The 21787-nt window shown below is 36.0% G+C and overlaps 4 protein-coding genes and 1 long non-coding RNA gene across 8 annotated transcripts; 3 read left to right on the forward strand and 2 right to left on the reverse strand.

Annotated features, from left to right (window-relative positions):
- Positions 1 to 13: 13 nt before the first annotated feature.
- Positions 14 to 5748, reverse strand: gl (glass). Of its 2 annotated transcripts, none has more exons than XM_088045928.1 (5): positions 5465 to 5494; positions 1953 to 2217; positions 1575 to 1905; positions 1286 to 1526; positions 14 to 793 (listed from the first exon to the last, which is right to left on the reverse strand). In XM_088045928.1, the coding sequence occupies exons 2-5, from the start codon at positions 2171 to 2173 to the stop codon at positions 381 to 383; spliced, it is 1206 nt and encodes a 401-aa protein (XP_087902054.1). In that variant the 5' UTR covers positions 2174 to 2217; positions 5465 to 5494; the 3' UTR covers positions 14 to 380. The 2 variants fall into 2 exon arrangements, with proteins under 2 accessions (XP_087902054.1, XP_087902053.1); XM_088045927.1 differs by lacking the exon at positions 5465 to 5494 and adding an exon at positions 5517 to 5748 and having other exon boundaries at positions 16 to 793.
- Positions 5749 to 8524: 2776 nt separating this feature from the next.
- LOC148168313 (histone H2A deubiquitinase MYSM1-like) lies at positions 8525 to 11554 on the forward strand. Of its 2 annotated transcripts, none has more exons than XM_088046641.1 (8): positions 8525 to 8796; positions 8881 to 9331; positions 9378 to 9740; positions 9785 to 10135; positions 10184 to 10337; positions 10389 to 10537; positions 10587 to 10739; positions 10787 to 11554. In XM_088046641.1, exons 1-8 carry the CDS (start codon positions 8708 to 8710, stop codon positions 11498 to 11500), a joined length of 2424 nt encoding a protein of 807 aa, XP_087902767.1. In that variant the 5' UTR covers positions 8525 to 8707; the 3' UTR covers positions 11501 to 11554. The 2 variants fall into 2 exon arrangements, with proteins under 2 accessions (XP_087902767.1, XP_087902766.1); XM_088046640.1 differs by having other exon boundaries at positions 8526 to 8796; positions 10184 to 10340.
- On the reverse strand, positions 11487 to 13460 carry Cth (Cystathionine gamma-lyase). Its single transcript, XM_088046642.1, has 6 exons — positions 13360 to 13460; positions 12747 to 12912; positions 12419 to 12697; positions 12102 to 12366; positions 11727 to 12054; positions 11487 to 11680 (listed from the first exon to the last, which is right to left on the reverse strand). The coding sequence occupies exons 2-6, from the start codon at positions 12900 to 12902 to the stop codon at positions 11539 to 11541; spliced, it is 1170 nt and encodes a 389-aa protein (XP_087902768.1). The 5' UTR covers positions 12903 to 12912; positions 13360 to 13460; the 3' UTR covers positions 11487 to 11538.
- Positions 12906 to 13862, forward strand: LOC148168315 (uncharacterized). Its single transcript, XR_015770828.1, has 2 exons — positions 12906 to 13201; positions 13773 to 13862. It is a non-coding gene; the product is annotated as an uncharacterized LOC148168315 (long non-coding RNA).
- Positions 13814 to 21755, forward strand: LOC148168316 (constitutive coactivator of PPAR-gamma-like protein 1 homolog). 2 transcript variants are annotated; one of them, XM_088046637.1, is made up of 14 exons: positions 13814 to 13956; positions 14223 to 14488; positions 14539 to 14825; positions 15323 to 15469; positions 15668 to 15841; positions 15887 to 16079; positions 16125 to 16243; positions 16292 to 16388; positions 16591 to 16764; positions 18221 to 18867; positions 18918 to 19218; positions 19413 to 19744; positions 19793 to 19884; positions 19923 to 21755. In XM_088046637.1, exons 2-14 carry the CDS (start codon positions 14278 to 14280, stop codon positions 20071 to 20073), a joined length of 2925 nt encoding a protein of 974 aa, XP_087902763.1. In that variant the 5' UTR covers positions 13814 to 13956; positions 14223 to 14277; the 3' UTR covers positions 20074 to 21755. The 2 variants fall into 2 exon arrangements, with proteins under 2 accessions (XP_087902763.1, XP_087902764.1); XM_088046638.1 differs by having other exon boundaries at positions 19938 to 21755.
- The last annotated feature ends 32 nt before the right edge of the window (positions 21756 to 21787 follow it).

A 21787-nucleotide genomic window follows, 5' to 3' on the forward strand; every position in this document is an offset into this window, starting at 1 on the left:
TAAAAAAAAATTTCCCCAAAACTAAATTTACAGTTAAAAACTATGTTATAGAAGGTAATTTTGAAAAACACTGTCCCCTCTCTCAATAAACGCTCAATAAAAAGTTTTAGTTAATAGTCGTCATTGGTGTTATAAGGAACGACGGAAAATTATAATAAGTCATTGTCTCCTAACACCACATTAAAAAGTCAAATATTTAAATATTTAAACTTATCCGTATTTGCCTTAGCAGATCAAAGTCTTAACTCCGAGCAAATCTCTTATTTTTCGCTTAATCTGATCAAACAGCACTCTGAATTTGTGGTCAAAGCGTACAACTCTCTTTACCTATCTACCAACCAAATTCATCAAAAAATAGCCCCATATGGTAAAAACCCATGTCACGGAGGCATCATATTCCCTCCCCCATGCACTCTCATGTGCCTATTCAAGTTTCCACTTTGGCTAAACCTCAGAAGACACAATTTGCATTCGTATGGTTTTTCTCCACTGTGTATCCTGAGATGTTTGGTTAAAGTACTGCTGTCAGAGAAGGCTTTCTTGCATAATCTGCATCTATATGGTCGTTCTCCGGAATGGGTGCGCATGTGTGTTGTCACGGATGAGCTTTGGGAGAAACGTCTGTCACATACCGGACACCGGAATGGCTTTTCTCCGGAATGTGTACGAACGTGCGCTGTCAGGTTAGCAGCTTGTGAAAAGGATTTGTTACAGTCGATGCAGCGATAGGGTTTTTCACCTGAATGCGTGCGCAGGTGGGTTTTCAGGGTGCTGGGGCGGGCGTAGCTTTTACCTACAAAATGAAACATCCAATGAATAAATAAGTCACCAAAAAACACGTTTTTTGAGTGTTAATAATTTAGAGAAACTCCTAATTTTGAGTAGACACTTTCAAAGACCAATTTTATCATAAAAGTCCAAGTGATAATTGACTTTTTCTTAATTCTATATGTATCTGAGCGAAAGATTCTACCTATAAAAAGTACGGCTTAGATACAACAATATCCAACAAAACGAGTAATCTTTCCGATGTAGATTAAAGTTCAAAGGATTAAAAGTATTTCCTCTAAATCTAAACCAATTAATAGATTAAAGCTATTTTTTTCTCATTCATTTGTCCTTTCCAAGTGATGGAAAGTTTTTAAAACCGACCACTTATCCCCAAAACAGCGTTTTTTATAACTTTTTCCCCGTCCCACCTAATCTAAAACAAAAAACTTATCTAATAAATTGAACTGTGTCAAGAAAATTGTCAAGACCGCAGTAACATTGACATAAATCTCACCGCAAATCCTACACACGTTGGGTTTTTGATTATCGTCGTCGATGAGACTGATACTGTGCCTTCTCCGTGGTGATGCAAAAGACATAGGGACTGATTTGTACGACGTTAAAACTGGAGTTTCTTGAGGTGGCCTGAAATCAGCCGTGAAGGAGTAAGTTGTGCCACCATAAGAAGGACTCAAAAGTCCTTGCGTTTGATATGTTGCTGGAGATGTTCCTTGAGGAGTCGTGTTCCACTGTACCTGAAAACTTCAATCGAAAAACAAGAAACTTAGAAAAATTTCACGAACCTGAGGACACATATCATTCGTTGGATAACTACTAGTTGGGTGATATCCATGCATTGTCATATTCATAGAAACATTCACCGACATGCTGGGAAACATGGGGGGTTGTTGGGTGAAACTCTGATCGCACAAACTCCCAGAGTACCCCCCTGGTGATAACAAAACTTGAGGATGATAAAGATGTTGTTGAGCATCGTATTTCTCCGAAGGACTCTGTCCAGGATGCACCACTGCGTGTTTTAAGGATAATAAAACATCCGCCATGTCCGAAGTTGGTTGTTTGTTTTCGCGTAGCATGTACTGTGGTGCTTGACTTTGCGCTAAAGATTCCGTCCTGGAAACGAGTGTCTTGGAAAAAATCGCGTGGATGTCTTCACTTACTTGTAGTTTGAACTGCTGTTACAAGGTGAGAAATTAAAAAGACTTGGTAAAGGCTCGAGGTCTAATGGTAGAGAAAAAGATCCCATATCTTCGCTCCAACAAGAGGAAAGATCGTCGGTACACGAAGATGCTTGCTGAATTCCTGCACTTGAGCCAGAATTCCAGTTGCATTCAAGTTGCAAACCGAACTGGGGGTTGTTAGGGACGTAACTGGCATCCATCGCGAAGCTGGATAAGGACCAAAGAAAAGGACGAACTTGCGCACCTGTTACAAAACAGAAACCATACAGGCGTTATGAATCAAACAAAATTTACCGACCTCAATTTGGTAGTCTTGATTCTGACCAGTTTAAACAACGTAGTTTTGAAAAAAAAAATTAACAGCGGATGTGGCAAGAGTGGTCTTTATTGTTTCCTTTCAAAAGGGATGAAATTTGATAAAAGGAAGCTCGAAATTTGTTTCCGGAAAATATTTCCTGCAAACTAATATTCCATCCGCAGTGGAAGCCCCAAAAAGTCAACTCTCTATTAATTGGTTGTCATAGCTACGAATTCAAAGAGGTTTTTCTCCGAAAACTCCCACAGGAGGTTTTTCACAAATACATTTCAGAGCAATTTATCTAATTTTCGTATTAAATAATAATAAATTAGTTGAGATAAGATCGGAGTCAAATAAAGGGGTCACAAAGATTAGAATCTAATCATTGTGTCATCTGATAATTGATAGGTTGTTTATTGTATAAAAGAAATTGTTCTCTTTTTGATTTGAGTGCAATAAATTAGGAATTAAACCTTTGTCTTTAGAATTAATGGGGATAATCCTACTGTATTATAGTGTACTATACTAGGAAGCAGATAACAGAGATTTTTATTCTCGCATGGATACACGTGCAATAAAAGTTTATATTGCAAACTTCCTTTGAAAAAAGTACAAAAATTTCCAATCGAATATAGAAATAAAAACATTATCGCTCCTTCCATGTCAAAGTGTGTTCTCTTGGAACTTAGAAAACTTTCTTAGGCTACTTTTGTCTAGCTCCAGTTTAAGATTGTGTTATCCGAAAAAGGGGATTAATTTTTGGACAAGTTAAAGAGAGAGTCTACAAGCCTAATCATGTACGAATTGTATACAAGACTTTATGTTTATGTTCGAATGTTCAAAAGATGAGATTTGGCATTTAAAATTGAAAGTGTGCTGTTTTTAGTGCAATTATTACGAACTGTGGTCACATTTGTGCAAATGAAAAAACTGAAATCCTGCATAAAATAGAAGAAACAGCTGGAAAATCGTCGAAAGCTAGCGAATATCTTCTTCCCACCAAAGTCCAGAAGAATGTTTGAAGAAACTTACAACGCTTACAAGAGGTGAAACTGCATTATAACATTAATTTATTTACAATTATTTGACACAGGCAAGCGGCCGTTTTACTTTATCATTACGGACGCTATCTATAAACAGCCACTTAATAGACACTAAACGATATCCAAAAACAGATTATTATTCAATTAAACATAAAATAGTTTTTACTTTTAAGCTTGTTTAAAAGCCGAGACAAAGTCGAAGAATTTTCCAATTCTGACGACAGTTTAGTCTAAAATGCCTGAGTTAAACCTCAATGAAAACGAGTCCACAAAGAAGCCAATAATGGAAATAATCAAAAATCCAGATATTGAAAATGAGACTAAAATCACGAAAAAAATGAAACATTCCTATTGTTCTTCAATTCAGTATGTCATTTTATAGTGGTAGTAGTTGAAAATTAATAAAAAACTAATAAAACGGTGTCTTATTTTTTTCTCCATATTTTTTTATTAGAACAATAAAAGTTATACCCAACAATTAAAGATTATGGTCCGAAAAAAATTCTTTTATTATTTTTAATCATCTAAGTAAAATTTTAATCTTTTAATCGTTCTCCAGTCCATCAATTATATGGTGACAAATGCGTGCGAATGCAGCTCAGATATGAAGCTAAAAATATCAATAAAGTATTAAGTACTAAGAACACAGTTTAATCAAAATGTGATATTTAAAATAGTTGGTAGTTCTGCTAAATGCCCTAAACTTAAAATATGTAGTTATACGACCAGTGAATGGTAGACTTCTCAATCTAAATTAGATATTCATATAAACTTGAAATGTCAGTGATATGTTAAACTAAACTGAAAGTACTTATTAAGGGATTTAAGGAGTTAATCAAGCTTATTATTATGGTGGCATTTTGATTTTATCTTTATTATTGATCAGTTCATTTTGATCCTGTGCCAAATATATTAAATGGATCTAAAGCTTTTCAAAAATCTTTTATTTATTGGCTTAGATCAATATCTACAAAAATGCTAAAAGTGTAGAGCATTTCAGCCAAGGATATTCTAAAATGTCAAAACTATACATCAAAAGAAACTGAAGCATCTCCAAGGATCGAATCGCGCCCAGCTTAGGTAAATAAATATTAAAAAATATTTTTAAAAAACGGCACTCAAATGTATCGCCCAAAATTGCATTTTTGTTAAATGATAGTTTTATTTTATAACAAATTTACCTTTTATTTCAAATAATAACACAAATAAACGCAGATAAACGCAAACTTCTTGGGTATTAATCCACGTCGCGTCGTACCATGTCGAAACGGTTTTAAAAGCTTAGAAAAATTTCCGATGTGATTGTTCTGTTCTCAATAAGAATGTTTTTATAGAGTAATCTGCCACATTTTTATTTGTTTGTAATTATTATTATTATTACAGAAGAGAGTCCTGATTATCCGGCTGCGGTTAATTCACTCAAGATTGGTTTTGAATCATCGTTTCAATTATCCGTACAATATTTATTCCGGAATTTTCGGAGCTTTATATTTCCGAAAGAAATGATTTTGTCATCGTTTTTCTTCCTTGCACTTTTGTTACTAATATAAGAATTCGGTCCTTAGTCTGTAATTCAAACCTTCTACTTTTTAATTCTTGAGGTGGATTTATTTCGATGACACTTTTTTTGGAACTTTTGGACTACGACAAATAGAAAGATGTGGGGGCTCTACTGTATTTGATCTCAAACGGAATTAAAATGGGATCAGATACAAAAAAAAATTGTTGAATTGTTGGTTCCCAAATAATTATAAACCAATCTAACTTGCATAATTTTACCACAACAAAGTAAACACAAAAATGGCATTGTTAGTGTTTTATTTTATTGATACGCGTATTTATGACCTTCTACAAAAGAAATTTTATTTTACAAGATAACTGGAGAAGTGTCTCCTAGAAAATTCTAGGTACACAAAGCGAATTTCTAATCTCATAACAATTTCATTTTCGATTGAACCTTGCTAAAATATTGTTAGATTAAAATCATCCTACAATATTGCAAAATAACAATAACATAGATAATTATGTTAAAAAACTATTTAAACAATTACAATTGCAACTGAAAGAAACACACTATGTGCATCAATCTGTCGCAACCTTCAAAAAATTTGGAAAATTTCCCGCTACTGTAATTACTCATAATCTCTCACCTTTCCACTTGAGATTTTCACAAACAATAAGAAAAACACTTGAAACTCTCACCTCAATCAGATTTATTTAAGACACAAAAAAATCACTTTTCGTCATCACAAAACTTGAATTTCTTAGGACCCACACATATTTCCACTGATTCGCGACGTATCATCAGTTCATTACAGTTTATATATTCAAACTGTTTTAAACAGTGGTATGAGTGACCGATCACCCTATCTGCGTCCAATACTGTCCCCGCGCCCCTTATTGGCGGGGGTTGTCTTCTATTATTACATCAACAAGCCACTTGATTCGAGCGAATTATCTGTTGTGGGGGGCAGGTTAAATAATGTATGTAGTGACACCACAGAAAAAAAAAACAACGAGGGTAAAAAAATCAGGATCTTGTGGTCGGAAAATTTTAAAATGTAAAATTCAGAGCTTGGTGAAATAAAAAAAAATCAATTAAAACTCTTTGTTTCTTTCGATGGGTCTGTTTCCATCGATAACGCATGGTATCAATTTTCCTCACTTCCCGTGAATACAGTCATCGATATTCCGCAATTCCACCCGCTAACCACCTGACTACAATTTAATACATCCCTGAACCATCGGCTCGGAAGTCCCTTACACGCATCTTCCTTTGCTTTAAATGCACTTTCTACATTTTCGTTGATTTTTCTTTGAAAATGTAAATGAAAATTAATGTATCTATGGCAGTACAGGGCGGCGCATCCCTTATAATCCCCTCGATTCGCCAGCCCTTCGACCAATAGGAATATTTTCTCTTCTATTATCCTGGTATGGCGGCGAAAGCAATCGATTAGATAAAAGCTCAAGCTCGGGAATTGTAGACATTTGTTTGAATGTGAAAGTAAATATTTCCCACCCTACAATGTGTACTTCCTATATTATAAAAAATGTGGGGATTATTTTTCGTAAGATGCCTGAGACGGTATTGAGTTACACCTCGTCCTGACCTGACACTAAAGGGGATCAATTTTCAAGAATTTATACTTGACTAAGTATAAATGGAAAAAATAAAGCGAAAATGACATGGTTTTTATTTTTACTTATTGAGGCAAGGGTAAATGCGAAACTCAGTCTTGAACCGGCATTTCCTTTTACACTGAAAAATTACCATATTTTATGACTAGTTTGCCATTTTTACAAATCCAAGAGATCTTCTAAAAATGAGGATTAGAGTGAGATTTGTTTCAGTAAAATTGAAATTTTTCAAAATCAAGATTGGACATTTAAGAAAGATCCGAGTTTATCGTATCAAAATGTCTTATTGTTAGTTCCAAGGACAAGAGACTGAATGATTGATGACGATGATTAAAATAAAAAAAATCACAGCAACCAGACTACTCATATTTTGTGACGATCGAACTTAAATAAATCGAAACAGCAATTAGTAAAACTTGCTATATAATAGGAATAGGTTAAAGGTATGAGTTTGGAATGTAAAACTGTTAAAGAATTAAATCACTTTCTTATAAATTATACTAATGACAATGACTTAATTATAGTTGAATAATTTTATTCACTATATCATTCATGTAACCAATTAAGAATAATAAAAGTTTTCAAGGTAAGGAATAGGTACTAACGGAACTGCGATCAAAACTCAAGAGAAATCATTTGACTTCATTTTGTCGTGCGCAGTGCAAAATTCAATTTCCACTAGGTACTTTACCAGATGTCTTTATTCGCTCTGGCATTTAGAATAAAAGATAGTAACAAATTGCAAACTGGACTCGTCCAATTGTCATGTTTAATCCGCCGAATAATTTATTCTGACTGATCTTCCGATACTCATCTAGAAAATCAATGAAATCCAAAGTGCCACTTGATTTATTATAATGGATACACTTTGGATATTGTGGTAGATAAGAGGATAACAGACACACGTTAGACGATGTGTCGCCCACTTTCATCTCTTTAAAAGTCCACGTCCACACCCTTCAAAAAAAATCCTAAAGTAAACTCAAAACTAGATAACCGTTTTTCTTCTGCAATTTCCAAACCATATCAATGTCAACTTTATCATGGATCAAAAACAATGCGACTTTTAATACCAATCCCATTGGGACACCGCCAACATTTAATTACTTGTCGATGTTTATCTTCAAGCAAATGATTGCGGCTGAAATTGTTGGTGTTAAATATCACAAAGCCACGTGCCTCGACTTAACAACGTGTGTTCTTTTGTTACGGTTATCCTCTCCTGTAACAGTGATGAATCCCGGTCTGAATAAATAAAAGTTGTTTGGCCAAGTGGCTTCTTCAATGATGATCATATCAGATTTAATTTATTCAGTGGTAGCGGCCACCTGTATTTGACCAAAGGATTTCCGAGCTTACCTGCTGCAACAAAGTATTTGTAGGGTGTAGAGAGAAAGAATGGAATTTTTCAGGTGGACATAATTATAATAAATCAGTTTACGCTTAGTTAATTATGAGAGCGTCTCGACGCTGTTAGATGAGCGTCAGTACGAGCATTAATTTAATAAGGCAATGGTTGAAGCCACTCAAGTGGAGTTCTGAAAGTCCTAAGAAACCTTCTAAGGGCTAATCGATAGTAATTAACTGGAACGTACGTGAATTTGGTGACGTTTATTCATTTGAGGAAAAAATTACAGGTCTTTGGATGACTAAGAAGACTTAATCTAGGTCTAGGCCTGGAAATTATGTAAATCAATAACAACGTTCTGTACCGATCTGATAAAACAAAAACGCAGTTATCTTTATAGAAATTCACGTATAAAAATATAAAGGTGATAATTCTATAGCTGTTTTTTGAAGTTTTCGTCGAATTTTTATAATGTAAACACTTCTGACTACATATTTTCATGTAAACAACAACAAAGAAGATAAAATTCATGTATTTTATTTGCATTCCATTGCTTGTTTTGTTTGTTAATTTACATTGTTTATTAATTTTTTCACATAAAAAACATTATTACCGGTGTAATATTATATTAAAACCAGAACTTGTTTAACATTACTGCAGTCCCAACAGTATTTGTAATTTAAACACTTCGCGGTTGTTCGGTACCAGCGCTGACCAACCAAATCGCCATAAAATCCCTAGAAAGATTTGATTTTGCCTTTCTTTCTCCCGTTTAGTGTTAAAAACGTGTAAACAAAAATTGTGAGCTTCAAAAAGCTTTTTTTCTTTTATTTCTTAAAAATGAGATCCCAGAAATCCTAAAAGTATCGTTTTTATTCTGCGTAGCCCCAAAAACAAAAGCCAAATGAAAACAAAAATGGCGGAAGATGACGAAATTGATATTTTAGGAGATTTTAATTTAGATAATTTTTTAACAAAAACGGACACCGGCATGTAAGTACGCCTCTAATTAGAAAAGACTCAATATTTCTTCTCGTTTTATCGACCCTTCGGCTCTACTTTCTTGTATTTTCTTAGTTATGAAAACGCCCCCTTGGTGTCTCAAAATACGGAATTGTTGAACTGTGACTACACAATTCATCCTCAGTGGCTCTTAGACAAACCCAGTGCGAATCCTGATTGTTGGTATGACAATGTTTTGTCAACCAGTCTTGCAGAGAAAACAAACACAGATTTTGAGGTTAATGACAGTGGGAACTTGGGACATGTTTCAACAGAAAACTCCATAACTGATGAAAGTGGCTGGACTGAGAAGGAAAAGAACTTGTTAGAACGTGGAATTGAAATATTTGGAAAGAGTAATGTGAGACTAGCGCAGTTTATTGGGTCTAAAACTCCAGCTGAAGTGAAGTATTATTTGAAAAACTTTTACATGGAGGCACAAAATGCTTATAATTTCAACTCTGGTATGGTTGAAGAAGTAAATATTTCAAATCATTTAGTTTCAGACATCTTAGATGATACTCAGGTTAGTTGACAAAATTTAAGATTATGTTTGTTATTTACAATTTTAGATCCCTGCAAGTATTGAGGAAGTTATAGCTGCAGTGAGCACAGCAAAACCAACCATCCATATAAAGCAACCGCGTAAAAAGAGCAGTTCTTTTAACAGCACTGATGATGATTTAGATATTCCTGTCCCTTTAACGTCACGAAAACAGAATGTCAAAACAGATCTCCAGAAAAAGAAAGTGAAAAACAAGCTGAAGAAGAATGTAAAGTTCAAAATCAAAGCAAAATTAAAATTTCCTATGAATCAACTAAAACAAAAAACAGTTAAGATTATGAACCAAGAAAATAAAAAAACTGAGATAAGTAGGGTGGAAATAACAACAGGGAAAGGGCTTGGGGTTCCTATTTGTGAAGGAGAAGAAATTGTAAGTTTTTTAGAAAACTGACAAATTGTAGCAAATTTTTCTAGGTGAAAATAAGTAAGGATCATTCAGATTCAGATGTGGAGGTTGATATTGAGGATTCTGATGAAGAAAAGCCAGAAATAAAGCCAAGTCTTGTTATTAACAAGATTAAGAAAGAAGAACAGGAAGAGACTAAACAGCAAATTGATGAAAATTATGATTCCATCAGTAAATCTCAAAAAACTTGTATTGATTTGTCAATACTGGAAGATCATTTAGTCAAAGAGTTAACAAGTCTTGAAGTGCCACAATCTGAAGTAAAAATTAACGAAAATTTCATAAGTGACCTGGAAAAAGTGGTGCACAGTGAATTTTTTGAGGGACGTCCAACCAAGACACCTTTGAGATACCTAAAAGTAAGGAGGCGCTAAATGGTTTTTGTGTCTTTATTTTGTCTTTTTCAGATAAGAAATCATATAATTAACTGTTGGTTATCTAACAAACCAAGTTACATAACAAAAACGTCGATTCGCCAAGGGTTAAAAAATTGTGGCGATGTTAATTGTATTAGTCGCATTCATTGTTATCTGGAACAAACTGGAGTAATTAATTTTGGATGTAGTAAGTTTCGTAACAATCATTGATTTATGCAAATACATTGAATTGTAGCCCAAACCAGTTATGTTCGTCCGTTGCTTGATGTTTTTCAAGCTATTGCTCCTACAACTCGGGAAAAAACGTCCAAAGAAAATAAAATTAATTCAAAATCTACAATAGAATTCGGATGCCGACCAAGAGTCAAACGGAAATTCACTAATGTAAATATGATAGTTTATTAATCTGTGTGAAATAAAAAATGTGTCCTAGGACGGCGAAGGTGGCTGCACATTAACCCACGACGAAAAAGGAGACGTTATCAACACCACCATTGTCAACGAAGAACCTGCAAAGCCCAAAATCTACATTAAAAAACCCGCAATTCGGTTAATCTACTGTAGGCCATTCCCTGAAGGAAATCCTGTAAGTTCAACTTGGTGATCCCCACCAGTTTCACGCTTCTTTTCCAGCAAAAGTACAAAGTCAAGATGCATTTAACGACGCTCCTCCTGATGGATTTTCACGCCCACACTTCCCTTGCTGAAGTCATGGGTCTAGTCGCCGGTTCATGGGACCCTAGTAAAAAAATCCTGACGATATCGCATTATGAACCGTGTCGAAACATCGCGTCTTCGGCAACTCATTGTGACATGTGTCCGATTTCTCAGTCCAAAGCTGCGGATTTGATTCATCAGCGAGGGTTGGATATTTTGGGGTGGTTCCATTCTCATCCAACGTTTGCTCCGGAACCATCGCAGCAGGATTTAGATACGCAACAGGATGTGCAGTTGTGGATTGGTAGTACTACTCCGTGTTTAGGGGTGATTTTGTCGCCTTTTAGTTCTCATGGAGCCTTAATAGCGTCGCCTTTCCGTTGTATGGTTGTTGATAAAAAAGAGAATTTTGATGACCAGTTTGTGCCTTACAAATTCCAAGTGGAGATTGTAACAAATGAAAAAGATATAGAAGAGTTTTTTAGGAACATGCGCAGGATTTTTAGCACCCCCGCAGGTGCCAAGGAAAGTAAAATAGATTTCACTAAACCGTACTTTCAAGATAATTCGATAACTTATTTGGAAAAATATATTACAAGTGTGAGGATGCACTTGGCCAAGTGCGGTACACTGAATAAAATGACGTGTGATTACCTGATTGAAAATATTTCGAATGTTTGTTCAGTATAATTGAGAGTGTATTTTGTAGACTTCTATTTATAATAAATTTAGATCTTTTCCAGAGCTTGTTGCAAGTCGCTTATCAAGTCCTCGACATCTTCCACACCGACGGACAATCGTATCATATTGTCAGTGATTTTTAACACTTTTCTTTCATTTTCGGGAACAGAAGCGTGGGTCATCACCGACCTAAATCCACATAGTCAAAGAGAGAAGCCAAACAGGTTAAACTTACGGTAACTCCGCTAGACTCTCAAAACCCCCCAAACTCTCCGCCAGTGTGAAAACTTTCAAAGAGCTCAAAACAGTTTGTGCTTGTTCAAGTCCACCTTTCAGATAAAATGACAACATCCCACTGCATCCCGATGATACTTTCTTGAAGAGTTCATGTTGTGGGTGCGATGGAAGCCCCGGATGTACCACTTTTTCTACCTTAGGATGACTCTCCAAAAATTTCGCCACTTGAATGGAGTTTTTCATGTGTTGTTTCATTCGTAGTGCTAAAGTTTTTATACCTCTGGTGACCTGGTAGCAATCAAAAGGTGATGGGACGATTCCCATTGCTACAAAATCAATGGTTTCTTAGGAATGGGACATCATGATACAATACCATTTTGAAGAAACTTTAATCGCTCGTAAATCTCCTTATTGTTCGTTATGACGGCCCCCATTATAACATCGGAATGACCATTAATATACTTCGTGATGGAATGTACGACGATGTCGGCTCCCAAATCAAGAGGTCGTTGAAAATACGGCGTCAAGAACGTGCTGTCGACCGCCAATAAAATCTTATGTTTCCGAGCTATAGCCGCAATTGCCGGAATATTTATCACTTTCAAAGTCGGATTTGTCAAACTCTCAATCCAAATCAACTAAAACCGTGAAAATAGAAAGAGATTTAACACTAGACCGACGAGGAGTTACTTTAGTGTTTGGCTTGATGGCACTTTCGATCTTGTCTTCATGAACCATTGAGAACTCGAGTCCATGATTGGTGAAGACTTTATTAAAAAGTCGGTTGGTGCCCCCGTAGACATCGTCTCCGGAAATGATATGATCACCAGCCTTGAAAAGACTCGCGATTCCGGAAGTAGCACCGAGCCCCGAAGACCAGCAAAGGCCATACTGTCCGTTGTCGAGAGACGCTAGGCAGTTTTCTAAAACCAGACGGTTGGGGTTCCCAGAACGGCCGTACTCGAATTTCTGAACCAGGATCCAAAGATTAAATATCAATCACACCGTACAAAATTACCTTGAAATTAGCAGGGCCGTATTGCTTGAACGTGGTTGAAGTGACCAAGGGGGTCACCACAGCCATAGAATCCCAGTTCTCCGGTTCTTGGAACGCATGGATTGCAGCCGTTGCAAATCCTTTAGGCGCAGGAAGATAGTCGCTTTCCCCAGACATTTCTTCTAAACTAATAAAGAAAAGATATGACGGTGCAGATATTAAAGTCTATAAAGATGCTGATTACACAAGAATAAACAAATTATTATCACACATTACTCAACACTTGAAAATGACCCGCCAGTGGCTTTTCGGCCGGCAACAGAAAACTCTGTAATCTCAAGGTCATTCTAAATTGATTAAAATAAGTCGTGTAATGTTAAACATTTACAATTATCCAATTGCCTTCAAATATGCAAGTAGTTTTATTCACGGACGAGTCATAAATCGAGCTATTTTAAAAATGGAACTAAAAATATGTATGTATTGATTTGTGTTATCGCATTGTGCTCGGATATTACGCCACGTGGTCGTTGCATCATTTAAGTTGTAATTTAAAGTTAATTATGTAATAATAAGTGCACGATTGTCAACAAAAAACCACGCGATAACGAGGGGCAATATTTTTAATACTCACGTGGTTTATGAATCAGTTTCACTGTATTTTAACACACGTCAGCAGGCACAATTATCTTTGTCGTGCTATCGTAAATGTGTAATCGCTTTTGCTTCGTTGTTTCGCGTGTTGAACGATGTTTTTCCAAATTTTTAAAAAAAAATATTGAATATTTTTTTTTTTATCTTGGATTTTTTGCAGGCGACTGAGTTATGTATGTTACGATTTCATAATCTTTTTCGGGTGTATTAATTTTATTAAGTCTGTGCCATGAAATTCCGTTTTTAGCAATGATTGATTACCGATGCAATGAACTTGAATCGTCAATTCGCGGGCGTTTTCGAATTTCGTTGTCGTCATGGCGGCTTCCGTCATGCGCAGTTTAGTAACGCATTTAACGCAGTTTCCGGTAAATATTTTGTTATCTTTTCAAGCACAAAACATGCAGTTCTACACGTTGATTAAACCCAAAAGAAGTCTCAAATCCTTTGCAGAACATAATTTAAAGGAAATATAATGTTTTTGCAATAATTTGTTGCTTTTACAACGCTTAACATGTCAGAAAAAAACTAGGAAGCAGTGTGCCGGCATCTTGAAATGTGAAGGCGTCTTGGTGAGGTAATAGCAATAATTTAGCTGTATCAAAATCGATTTTCATCAACATTCTCACTGTGAAAGTATTTTTATCATTGATTTATCCGCTGTATCGCTTCTGGTTGTTTGAAACTGTGTCGGAAATATTTTCTCATGCGGTTTTAATTTCCATGATGGCGGTTCAGGTTTCATAATTTGTAAATGTTTTCTTAAAATATGTTGCTTACACGACCGCAAATAGACCACGGTATGATATTTATTTTAAGAAAATCTTTGAAATTATGTTTCAGGTTGAAAGGAAATGAAAACCGGTCTCTGTTAAATTGTTGTAAATAATCGTTCAAAATGGGGATCCACGATTTGCAAGCTTATCTCGAAAGCCCGACTTTAGAAGGAGGCGCAGTCTCTGTTGATTTATTAAAGATAGCTCGAAATGTAACTCAACGGCAACAGCCACATAATACAAACCGAAAAATTCGACCTTTAGGGAACAAACTGAAATTAATTGTAGACGCAGAAAATTGTTTGGATAGGTTATATGGTGGCTATTTCTCAGGTACTGTATTCGATCGCGTTTATTCCAACTCTATAAGAAATTTTGTTTAGATTGGGCTTGCGGTGGTCAATGGAATCGAATGATTCAGTTTCTGTCTCTATTAACAAGAGCTATTGAAAGAGGGAACATTGAATTGGCTGTGGTTTTTAATGGTACTATAGAAACATGTAGGATGAACGAATGGGTTGCTGAACAAGCTAATGTTAGACAGAAAGTTGGGATGGTGTTGAAACACATAAACACTAAGGCTACACCCCCTCCCAAGATCTGGTGGACACCTCCAACTTGTCTAAGATCTGCGCTGAGAATGGCTTTGAGGCATCTTGGAGTGACTGTGGTAAGTTCAAATTTTACTATTTCTATGAACAAATTTTTTGATCATGCAGTGTAAAAAAACGCCCCTGTGCTGCTCTAATCGTAGCATAATTGCGTAATCTTTTATAATCCTGGTGACATTAAAACAAAACAAGGCCAAATTTTGCTATTATACAATCTTCTAATACACGTTTGATATTTATTTACATATTAAAGAAATTTTACACAAAAACTAAGCCGAGTTATTCTGATGCATTAATGTTTTACGTCATTTTATTCTCAAATCACAACCTTTTAGTTGTAATCAAAAAATTATTGTAATAAAATGTATATTTATGACATGTTTTTCTTCCTCCAAGTACCACATTATTGGTCCCATCAACAATGTGGTGTGATACGGAAGTATATAATTTTTCTGCATGCGTTTACCACAAGTTAACAATTCTATTAATTTGTAATGAAGCAGATTACATGTTTTCACCCTCCCACGCGCTTTCTGCAATTAAATTTTAATTACAGATGTGTTCAATGGATGATCATCATCAAGATGTCATCGCCTACTGTAGAGAATACGGTTTTCATGGTCTTTTAGCAGATGATGCAGAGTACGCCGCATTTGACCCGCCTCGTTATTTTTCATCCGAAAACTTAAAACTCACATATAAGGTAAGTTGGTAAATTTGATCAACCTTCCAATAGTCGCTTGTTTAGATAATTCAGTGTTTACACAAGCTGTTGCATGGAAGGAGAAAAAAAGAAACTCTGGGTGGTGACAGGATTGTATTAATCCCGTCCTCAATCTGAGTTTGAACAATTCTTTTCTCTCTGTTTTTTTTTGCGTTCTTATAATGAGTGTTCACGCAGGGCTCTCTTGAGACCAAAGAGTACATGGTAAACGAACTAACAAAATCTCTTCAACTAACCCAAGAACAACTCTGTGTTATGGCATCTCTAATGGGCAACTTTCTCCTCACTGAAAGTGATTTACAAGATTTCCACAAAAAAATCGGTGTTACGAATGTGATAAGAGATAATAAAGTAAGTTCACACCTTTCATTGGTTCGTCTCTAATCAGTTATCTAGACACCGCCTGAGTCAAACGTGAAAATCTTGGCCGAATTTGTTCGAACTTTACCACCGCCGTCAAACATGGATGCATTAGTTACCGCTATTATACCATATATCGATGAGAAACGTGCCTCTAAATTTAGACAGTCGGTGCAATATTACTTGAATGGTACTGCCAGTGGTTTTCTGAAGTACTGCGCTCCACCAGGTAACCATTTCATTAGTTTAAACATGTTATGATTGAACTTTTCAGTGACCCCGAAAGAAAAGAAAAATAACTCTCAAAACAACAATGAAGCAACTACTAAAGACAATGATATCGATCTGGAGGTTTCGGGCGCTGGTTTCGCTTCAGAAACAACAGAACAAGAGGTTTGTCCTTTAGTTGAGTGGTACAAAACAACATTTTTTGTTTTGTAGGAAGAAACTCTACAGAATTATAAGTTAGCGACTGTTAATTTAGTTATGTCGTCTGATTATACGTTAGATCAGAACGGAACCATCAACTCACATTCGGGTACTTATTTTTTTTATTAAAGTACCTTCCTAAAAAGCACCTGTTTATGTTGTTTTCTTAACTAGACAGGTTGTTGCATGGAAGAAAATTAACTGAACTCTGAACGAGTATTTTTTGAAAAAAAAAGTCCTCATTCTGAGCTCAACAAGTTTTTCTATTGAAGCCTAAAATTGAGAGAAAGTTACATTGTGATTTCTTTTAGATACTCCTCACTTCAATGGGCTCCTCAATGGATCAATCGCGAATAACAACCAAAATTTGGCTAGTACTTCTAGCGGCACTAGAGTTAATTTACTAGTCAGTTCAAGCAGTTCAAATACCAGTAGTGTTCCATCGTCGCCAAAACATGCTGCCCAGAGCACTCGACCGACTTCTGGTAAGCTGAATTGACTTAAACTAACTTAAGTTGACTTTATTGTAACTTCCTTAAAAGCACCTGTTTATGTTTTTCTTTGACTAAATAGGTTGTTGCATGGAAGGATAGCAATTTAACTCTGGGTGCGGACTGTCTTTTAAGCAGATTTAGTCCTCAATCTGAGTTTAAACAGTAACATAACATAAACAACCATTGTGAGGACTTTGTAGTCACTACTGTTATAATATCTTCCTTAAAAGCACCTGTTTAAGTGTTTCTCGTAACTTAATAGGTTGTTGCATGGAAGAAAATCAATTTAACTCTGGGTGCGGACATTCTTTTTAGCAGATTTAGTCCTCAATCTGAGTTTAAACAATAATACAATAACCATCGTGAGGACTTTGTAGTCACTACTGTAATGATATCTTCCTTAAAAGCACCTGTTTACGTGTTTTTTATAACTAAGTAGGTTGTTGCACGGAAGAAAATCAATTTAACTCTGGGTGCGGACATTCTTTTCATGAGATTTAGTCCTCAATCTGAGTTTAAACAGTAACATAACATAAACAACCATTGTGAGGACTTTGTAGTCACTACTGTTATAATATCTTCCTTAAAAGCACCTGTTTAAGTGTTTCTCGTAACTTAATAGGTTGTTGCATGGAAGAAAATCAATTTAACTCTGGGTGCGGACATTCTTTTCAGCATATTTAGTCCTCAATCTGAGTTTAAACAGTCACATTACAACTTTCGTGAGAACTATGTAGTGACTACTGTAATAATATCTTCCTTAAAAGCACCTGTTTACGTGTTTCTTATAACTAAGTAGGTTGTTGCACGGAAGAAAATCAATTTAACTCTGGGTGCGGACATTCTTTTCATGAGATTTAGTCCTCAATCTGAGTTTAAACAGTAATACAATACCATCGTGAGGACTTTGTAGTCACCACTGTAATTAATATCTTCCTTAAAAGCACCTGTTTACGTGTTTCTTATAACTAAATAGGTTGTTGCATGGAAGAAAATCAATTTAACTCTGGGTGCGGACATTCTTTTCATCAGATTTAGTCCTCAATCTGAGTTTAAACAGTCACATTACAACTTTCGTGAGAACTATGTAGTGACTACTGTAATAATATCTTCCTTAAAAGCACCTGTTTACGTGTTTCTTATAGCTAAATAGGTTGTTGCACGGAAGAAAATCAATTTAACTCTGGGTGCGGACATTCTTTTCAGCAGATTTAGTCCTCAATCTGAGTTCAAACATCTTCTGAAAACATTCGTTTGATAACTAAACCTTCCTCAAAAGCGCCTGCCTACGTTTTTCTTGTAACTAAATAGGTTGTTGCACGGAAGGAGATGAATTCAACTCTGGGTGCGGACACTATTTCAACGAAATTTTGTCCTCAATCTGAGTTGAAACAGTAGTTTACATTATTGCCAAGCATGTCGGTTTAACCAAAACTTTTCTTTTCAGCTCTTCAAAACATGGTAACCCCAACGATTTCACCGGACGTCTTGAGAACGGCTTCCCTCCGCCACCAGAAAGGTTTGATGGCCTCAACGATTCTCCACGTGCTAAGTACTCAAGAAGTCCGTCTGTCGTGTCTAATGGAAGATGAAGGTAACCGCGAATTTCCTCCAATTCACGACGTCTATCAGCCTCTCCGTCAACGAGTTTATGCAGTATTGTTCAATTTGCACCATTTACGTTATGTGCATACGAAGAAAAAGGAATCTGGTGAAATACCCGAACACGCGCCTCAACCTGATATTATAGTCAAAGAGTGGATCTATAGTCGCTCTAATCCGTATCAATGTCCTGAAGAAGTTAAAGCGGAGCCGTTACCGTGGGCCGTGCCGACACTTCAGAGATTATGGTTTGGACCAGCTTTAGATGATAAAAGGCGGAGAATGAGGGCATTGTTGTCGTGTTTGAATTCAGATACTCCTCTTATACTAAATACAGGATACGTGCCTCAACATATGCTGATAATGGCATGCGTTTTACGGTATATTATGTCGCAGGATAAGCCTATTATGAGAAGACACGAACTCGACGCTTTTCTTTGTCAGGCTTTTAATGTTGATCTCATGAATCCTCAGTACCTTCAAGAATTAACTGTGAGTGCCTTTCATCAGTGACACGAGGGTTTTGATTTATCGATTTTTAGTTGAATGTGGTTACAAGCAGAGGAGTCCAATTGGCAGCTTTATTCATGCAAGGAGTTGAAATGGCCTTGTTAGCGAATGACGCTTGCGGAGCACCGTTACCGTGGCTCATGTGTTGTCCTTGGTTGTATTTCGACGGAAAGTTGTTCCATCACACCCTCAATAGGTCTGCACACTCAAAAAACATCTTAGAAGTGTGCGAGAATCACATCGAACGGGTGGTCAAAGTGGAAAGGATGAGGAAGGCCATTTTGGAGGGACTAGACGTCAAGTTCGCCAAAATGCCTCTCGCGCCATTCCCAGGTATTTTTTCACTCATGTTCCCTTCCAAAAAAGCACCCGTCAAGTTAAAACATGACTTGGCAGGTTGTTGCATGGAAGAACATTAAATTAGCTCTGGGTGGTGACTCAACTGACTGTAGTTGAAGTCCTCAATCTGAGTTAAGACAGGCAAATTTTGCTAATGTGACGTGTATTAAATGCGATATTTGTGTTAGGAATGATGCGGCAAGGGTTACCTCCCCAAGGTCTACCAACGATGCCTTTACCTTCAAACAGAATTCCAGCGGGTATGCGCCCCCGACCGATTTCGTCGCGAGGAGGCCAACTACAAGTCGCAGGCGTGGTAGTGGGGTCTTGGGGTGCGAATTACGGTTATCAGAACATGAGGCAGCAAGCACCGATCATGGGTTACCAAGGTAGAGGACGTGGCGCTATGGGTCCTGCAGGACCAAGTAATTTTAATCAACAGAATTTATCCAGAGGTAGGGGACAACAACGCAAACCAGGACCACCGACTTTCCCAGTCAATAATAGAAGAAATAATAATGTAAGTTATCACGTGACGGTGATTAAACAATAAGAAAAGTATTTTTAGCCAAATAAAAAACGTAACAACACCAACAAACCCAACGGCAGAAACCCGATGACCCAGGAGCATCACACGCTAACAGTGAAGACTGAGAGCGGGTAAAATGGTCTTCAAATCGTTTTAATAACGTTTTTAGCTTTGTTAATTTCAGAGACATTCCAGCTGATGAGATCATCATCAATAATGATGGTACAGTGAGTACGGGAAGCAAATCAGAAGACTGCATTAAGAACAGTGAGCATAAAGGTCAAGGCGATGCTCCGAACTTGGTCAACACTTCTCACTAAATCGTGTCCGTGTTGTGTTTAATGTTCTATGGCTGGATTATTTTACAATTATTTTAAGTATTCTTTAGTTACAAACTTGAAAGACCCCTACCTGTGGAAGTTTACGAGCCTTATGACTATCGTTAAGTGTTTGACACACTGGAAACTCAGAAGTGCGAGTATCTCGCGTTTATCATAGTGACTGGTTTTTTAATCGCGTTAGCTCAACAACGATAATCTATTAAAGCAGTGTTGGTGCGCCGATTGGTTATCAGAAGAGATTGAAAATGTGGTACCAACACTGCTTAAGCTGTGTTCAGATGAATCTGAAACGCTGACTGATTGTTTGAGAGCATATGTATATTTTTCTATGTTTGTTACAACTGTTATAATTATATATTGACTGAGAGAGTGCTTCAGCACTGCTGTGATCATATTTATGGTATTTATACGTTTAGATCTGTTGTTGGATCAACAAAATAAATTGTTGCGGTTTTCAAAGAAATTCCGAGCAACAATTTACGTTGTTTGAATTGAGAGTTGGTTATAGGATGGTTTCTCATTTTGAAAACGTGACCTTTCGGTATATACCATTTTGCAGAAATTATAAACTGATCTTAAATAAACTTCTTAACAAATGTTTTGCAACAGTCTGTATTTGAAGTTTGACAATAAATCTTGTCCATTGCTGTAAGACAACAACTTTAATATCATGCACAGAATTCATGTAAAGTAACAAATTTTGATGTTCAAATGTTGAAACAAAATTACTTTTCCATTGAAAAGGAATTTTTTGCTGTTTACCAATGAAACTTGCGCTATTGCTCATGGGAGACAATATAGCCGAAAATTACTTGGAGTAAACACTCGTAAAAAAACGGAAACGAAAAATTGAATTAATCCATACTTACATTTTATGTAGCTGTTTATTGAACTATACACATGTAGAGAAAAACAAATTACATAATTTAGCTTACCAATAATAGACATTGTATTAGTAATTTATCCGTTCTGGATGGCATTATTGTAACGTTCATGGTGTAATTTTTTTGTTACGAAAATATTATGAAACTTTGTTTTTAGACCCGTGGTGTATTACTGCTCTTTTTCTTTTTATAATGCTTAGTTTTTGGTATATCTTTCATTTTTTCTTTAGATTTATTTGATGATTTACTAATTACGCAACGCAAACCCTTTTTTTAATCATAATGTATATTCTATGCTTAACCTATTTAGATATTTGGAAAGTATGTAGAGTATTTACAATTTTTTTGTTCTAACTGATATATTTAACTTTATATATGTGTATATTGGCTCTGTGGGTGAAAGGGCATCCATATGAATAAATATTGAGATACATATATTTAGATAAACTAGTACGTGATTTTAGAAAACTTGGGACAATATCACAGAATTTCCTGTTCATTTCTTCAATTTAATTTTCTGGGTAAATCAATGTCTCAACTAACGCTTATTGTCTTGATGTAACTTTCTGAAATCACCATAAATTCAAGGTTCACACTTTTTTCTTGTAATTTATAATTATATAAATAAAAACAGTTTAGTTGCGTTGTAATGGCTTTAGAGCTCATTCACTCTTAATTCATTACAACTAATTAAAATGAGATTTGATGTGGCTGATATGCTGGAAAGGTACCACCAAGTATCTGTAATGTGCAGATGAAAAAAGTTTGATTGATTAATGTTTGTTTTAATTGTTGACCTTCCTTCTAAT

Source organism: Gnatocerus cornutus, chromosome 9 (genome assembly GCF_029298725.1).
Source record: "Gnatocerus cornutus isolate USDA-ARS CGAHR chromosome 9, icGnaCorn1.1, whole genome shotgun sequence".
Classification (NCBI taxonomy): Eukaryota; Metazoa; Arthropoda; class Insecta; order Coleoptera; family Tenebrionidae; genus Gnatocerus; species Gnatocerus cornutus.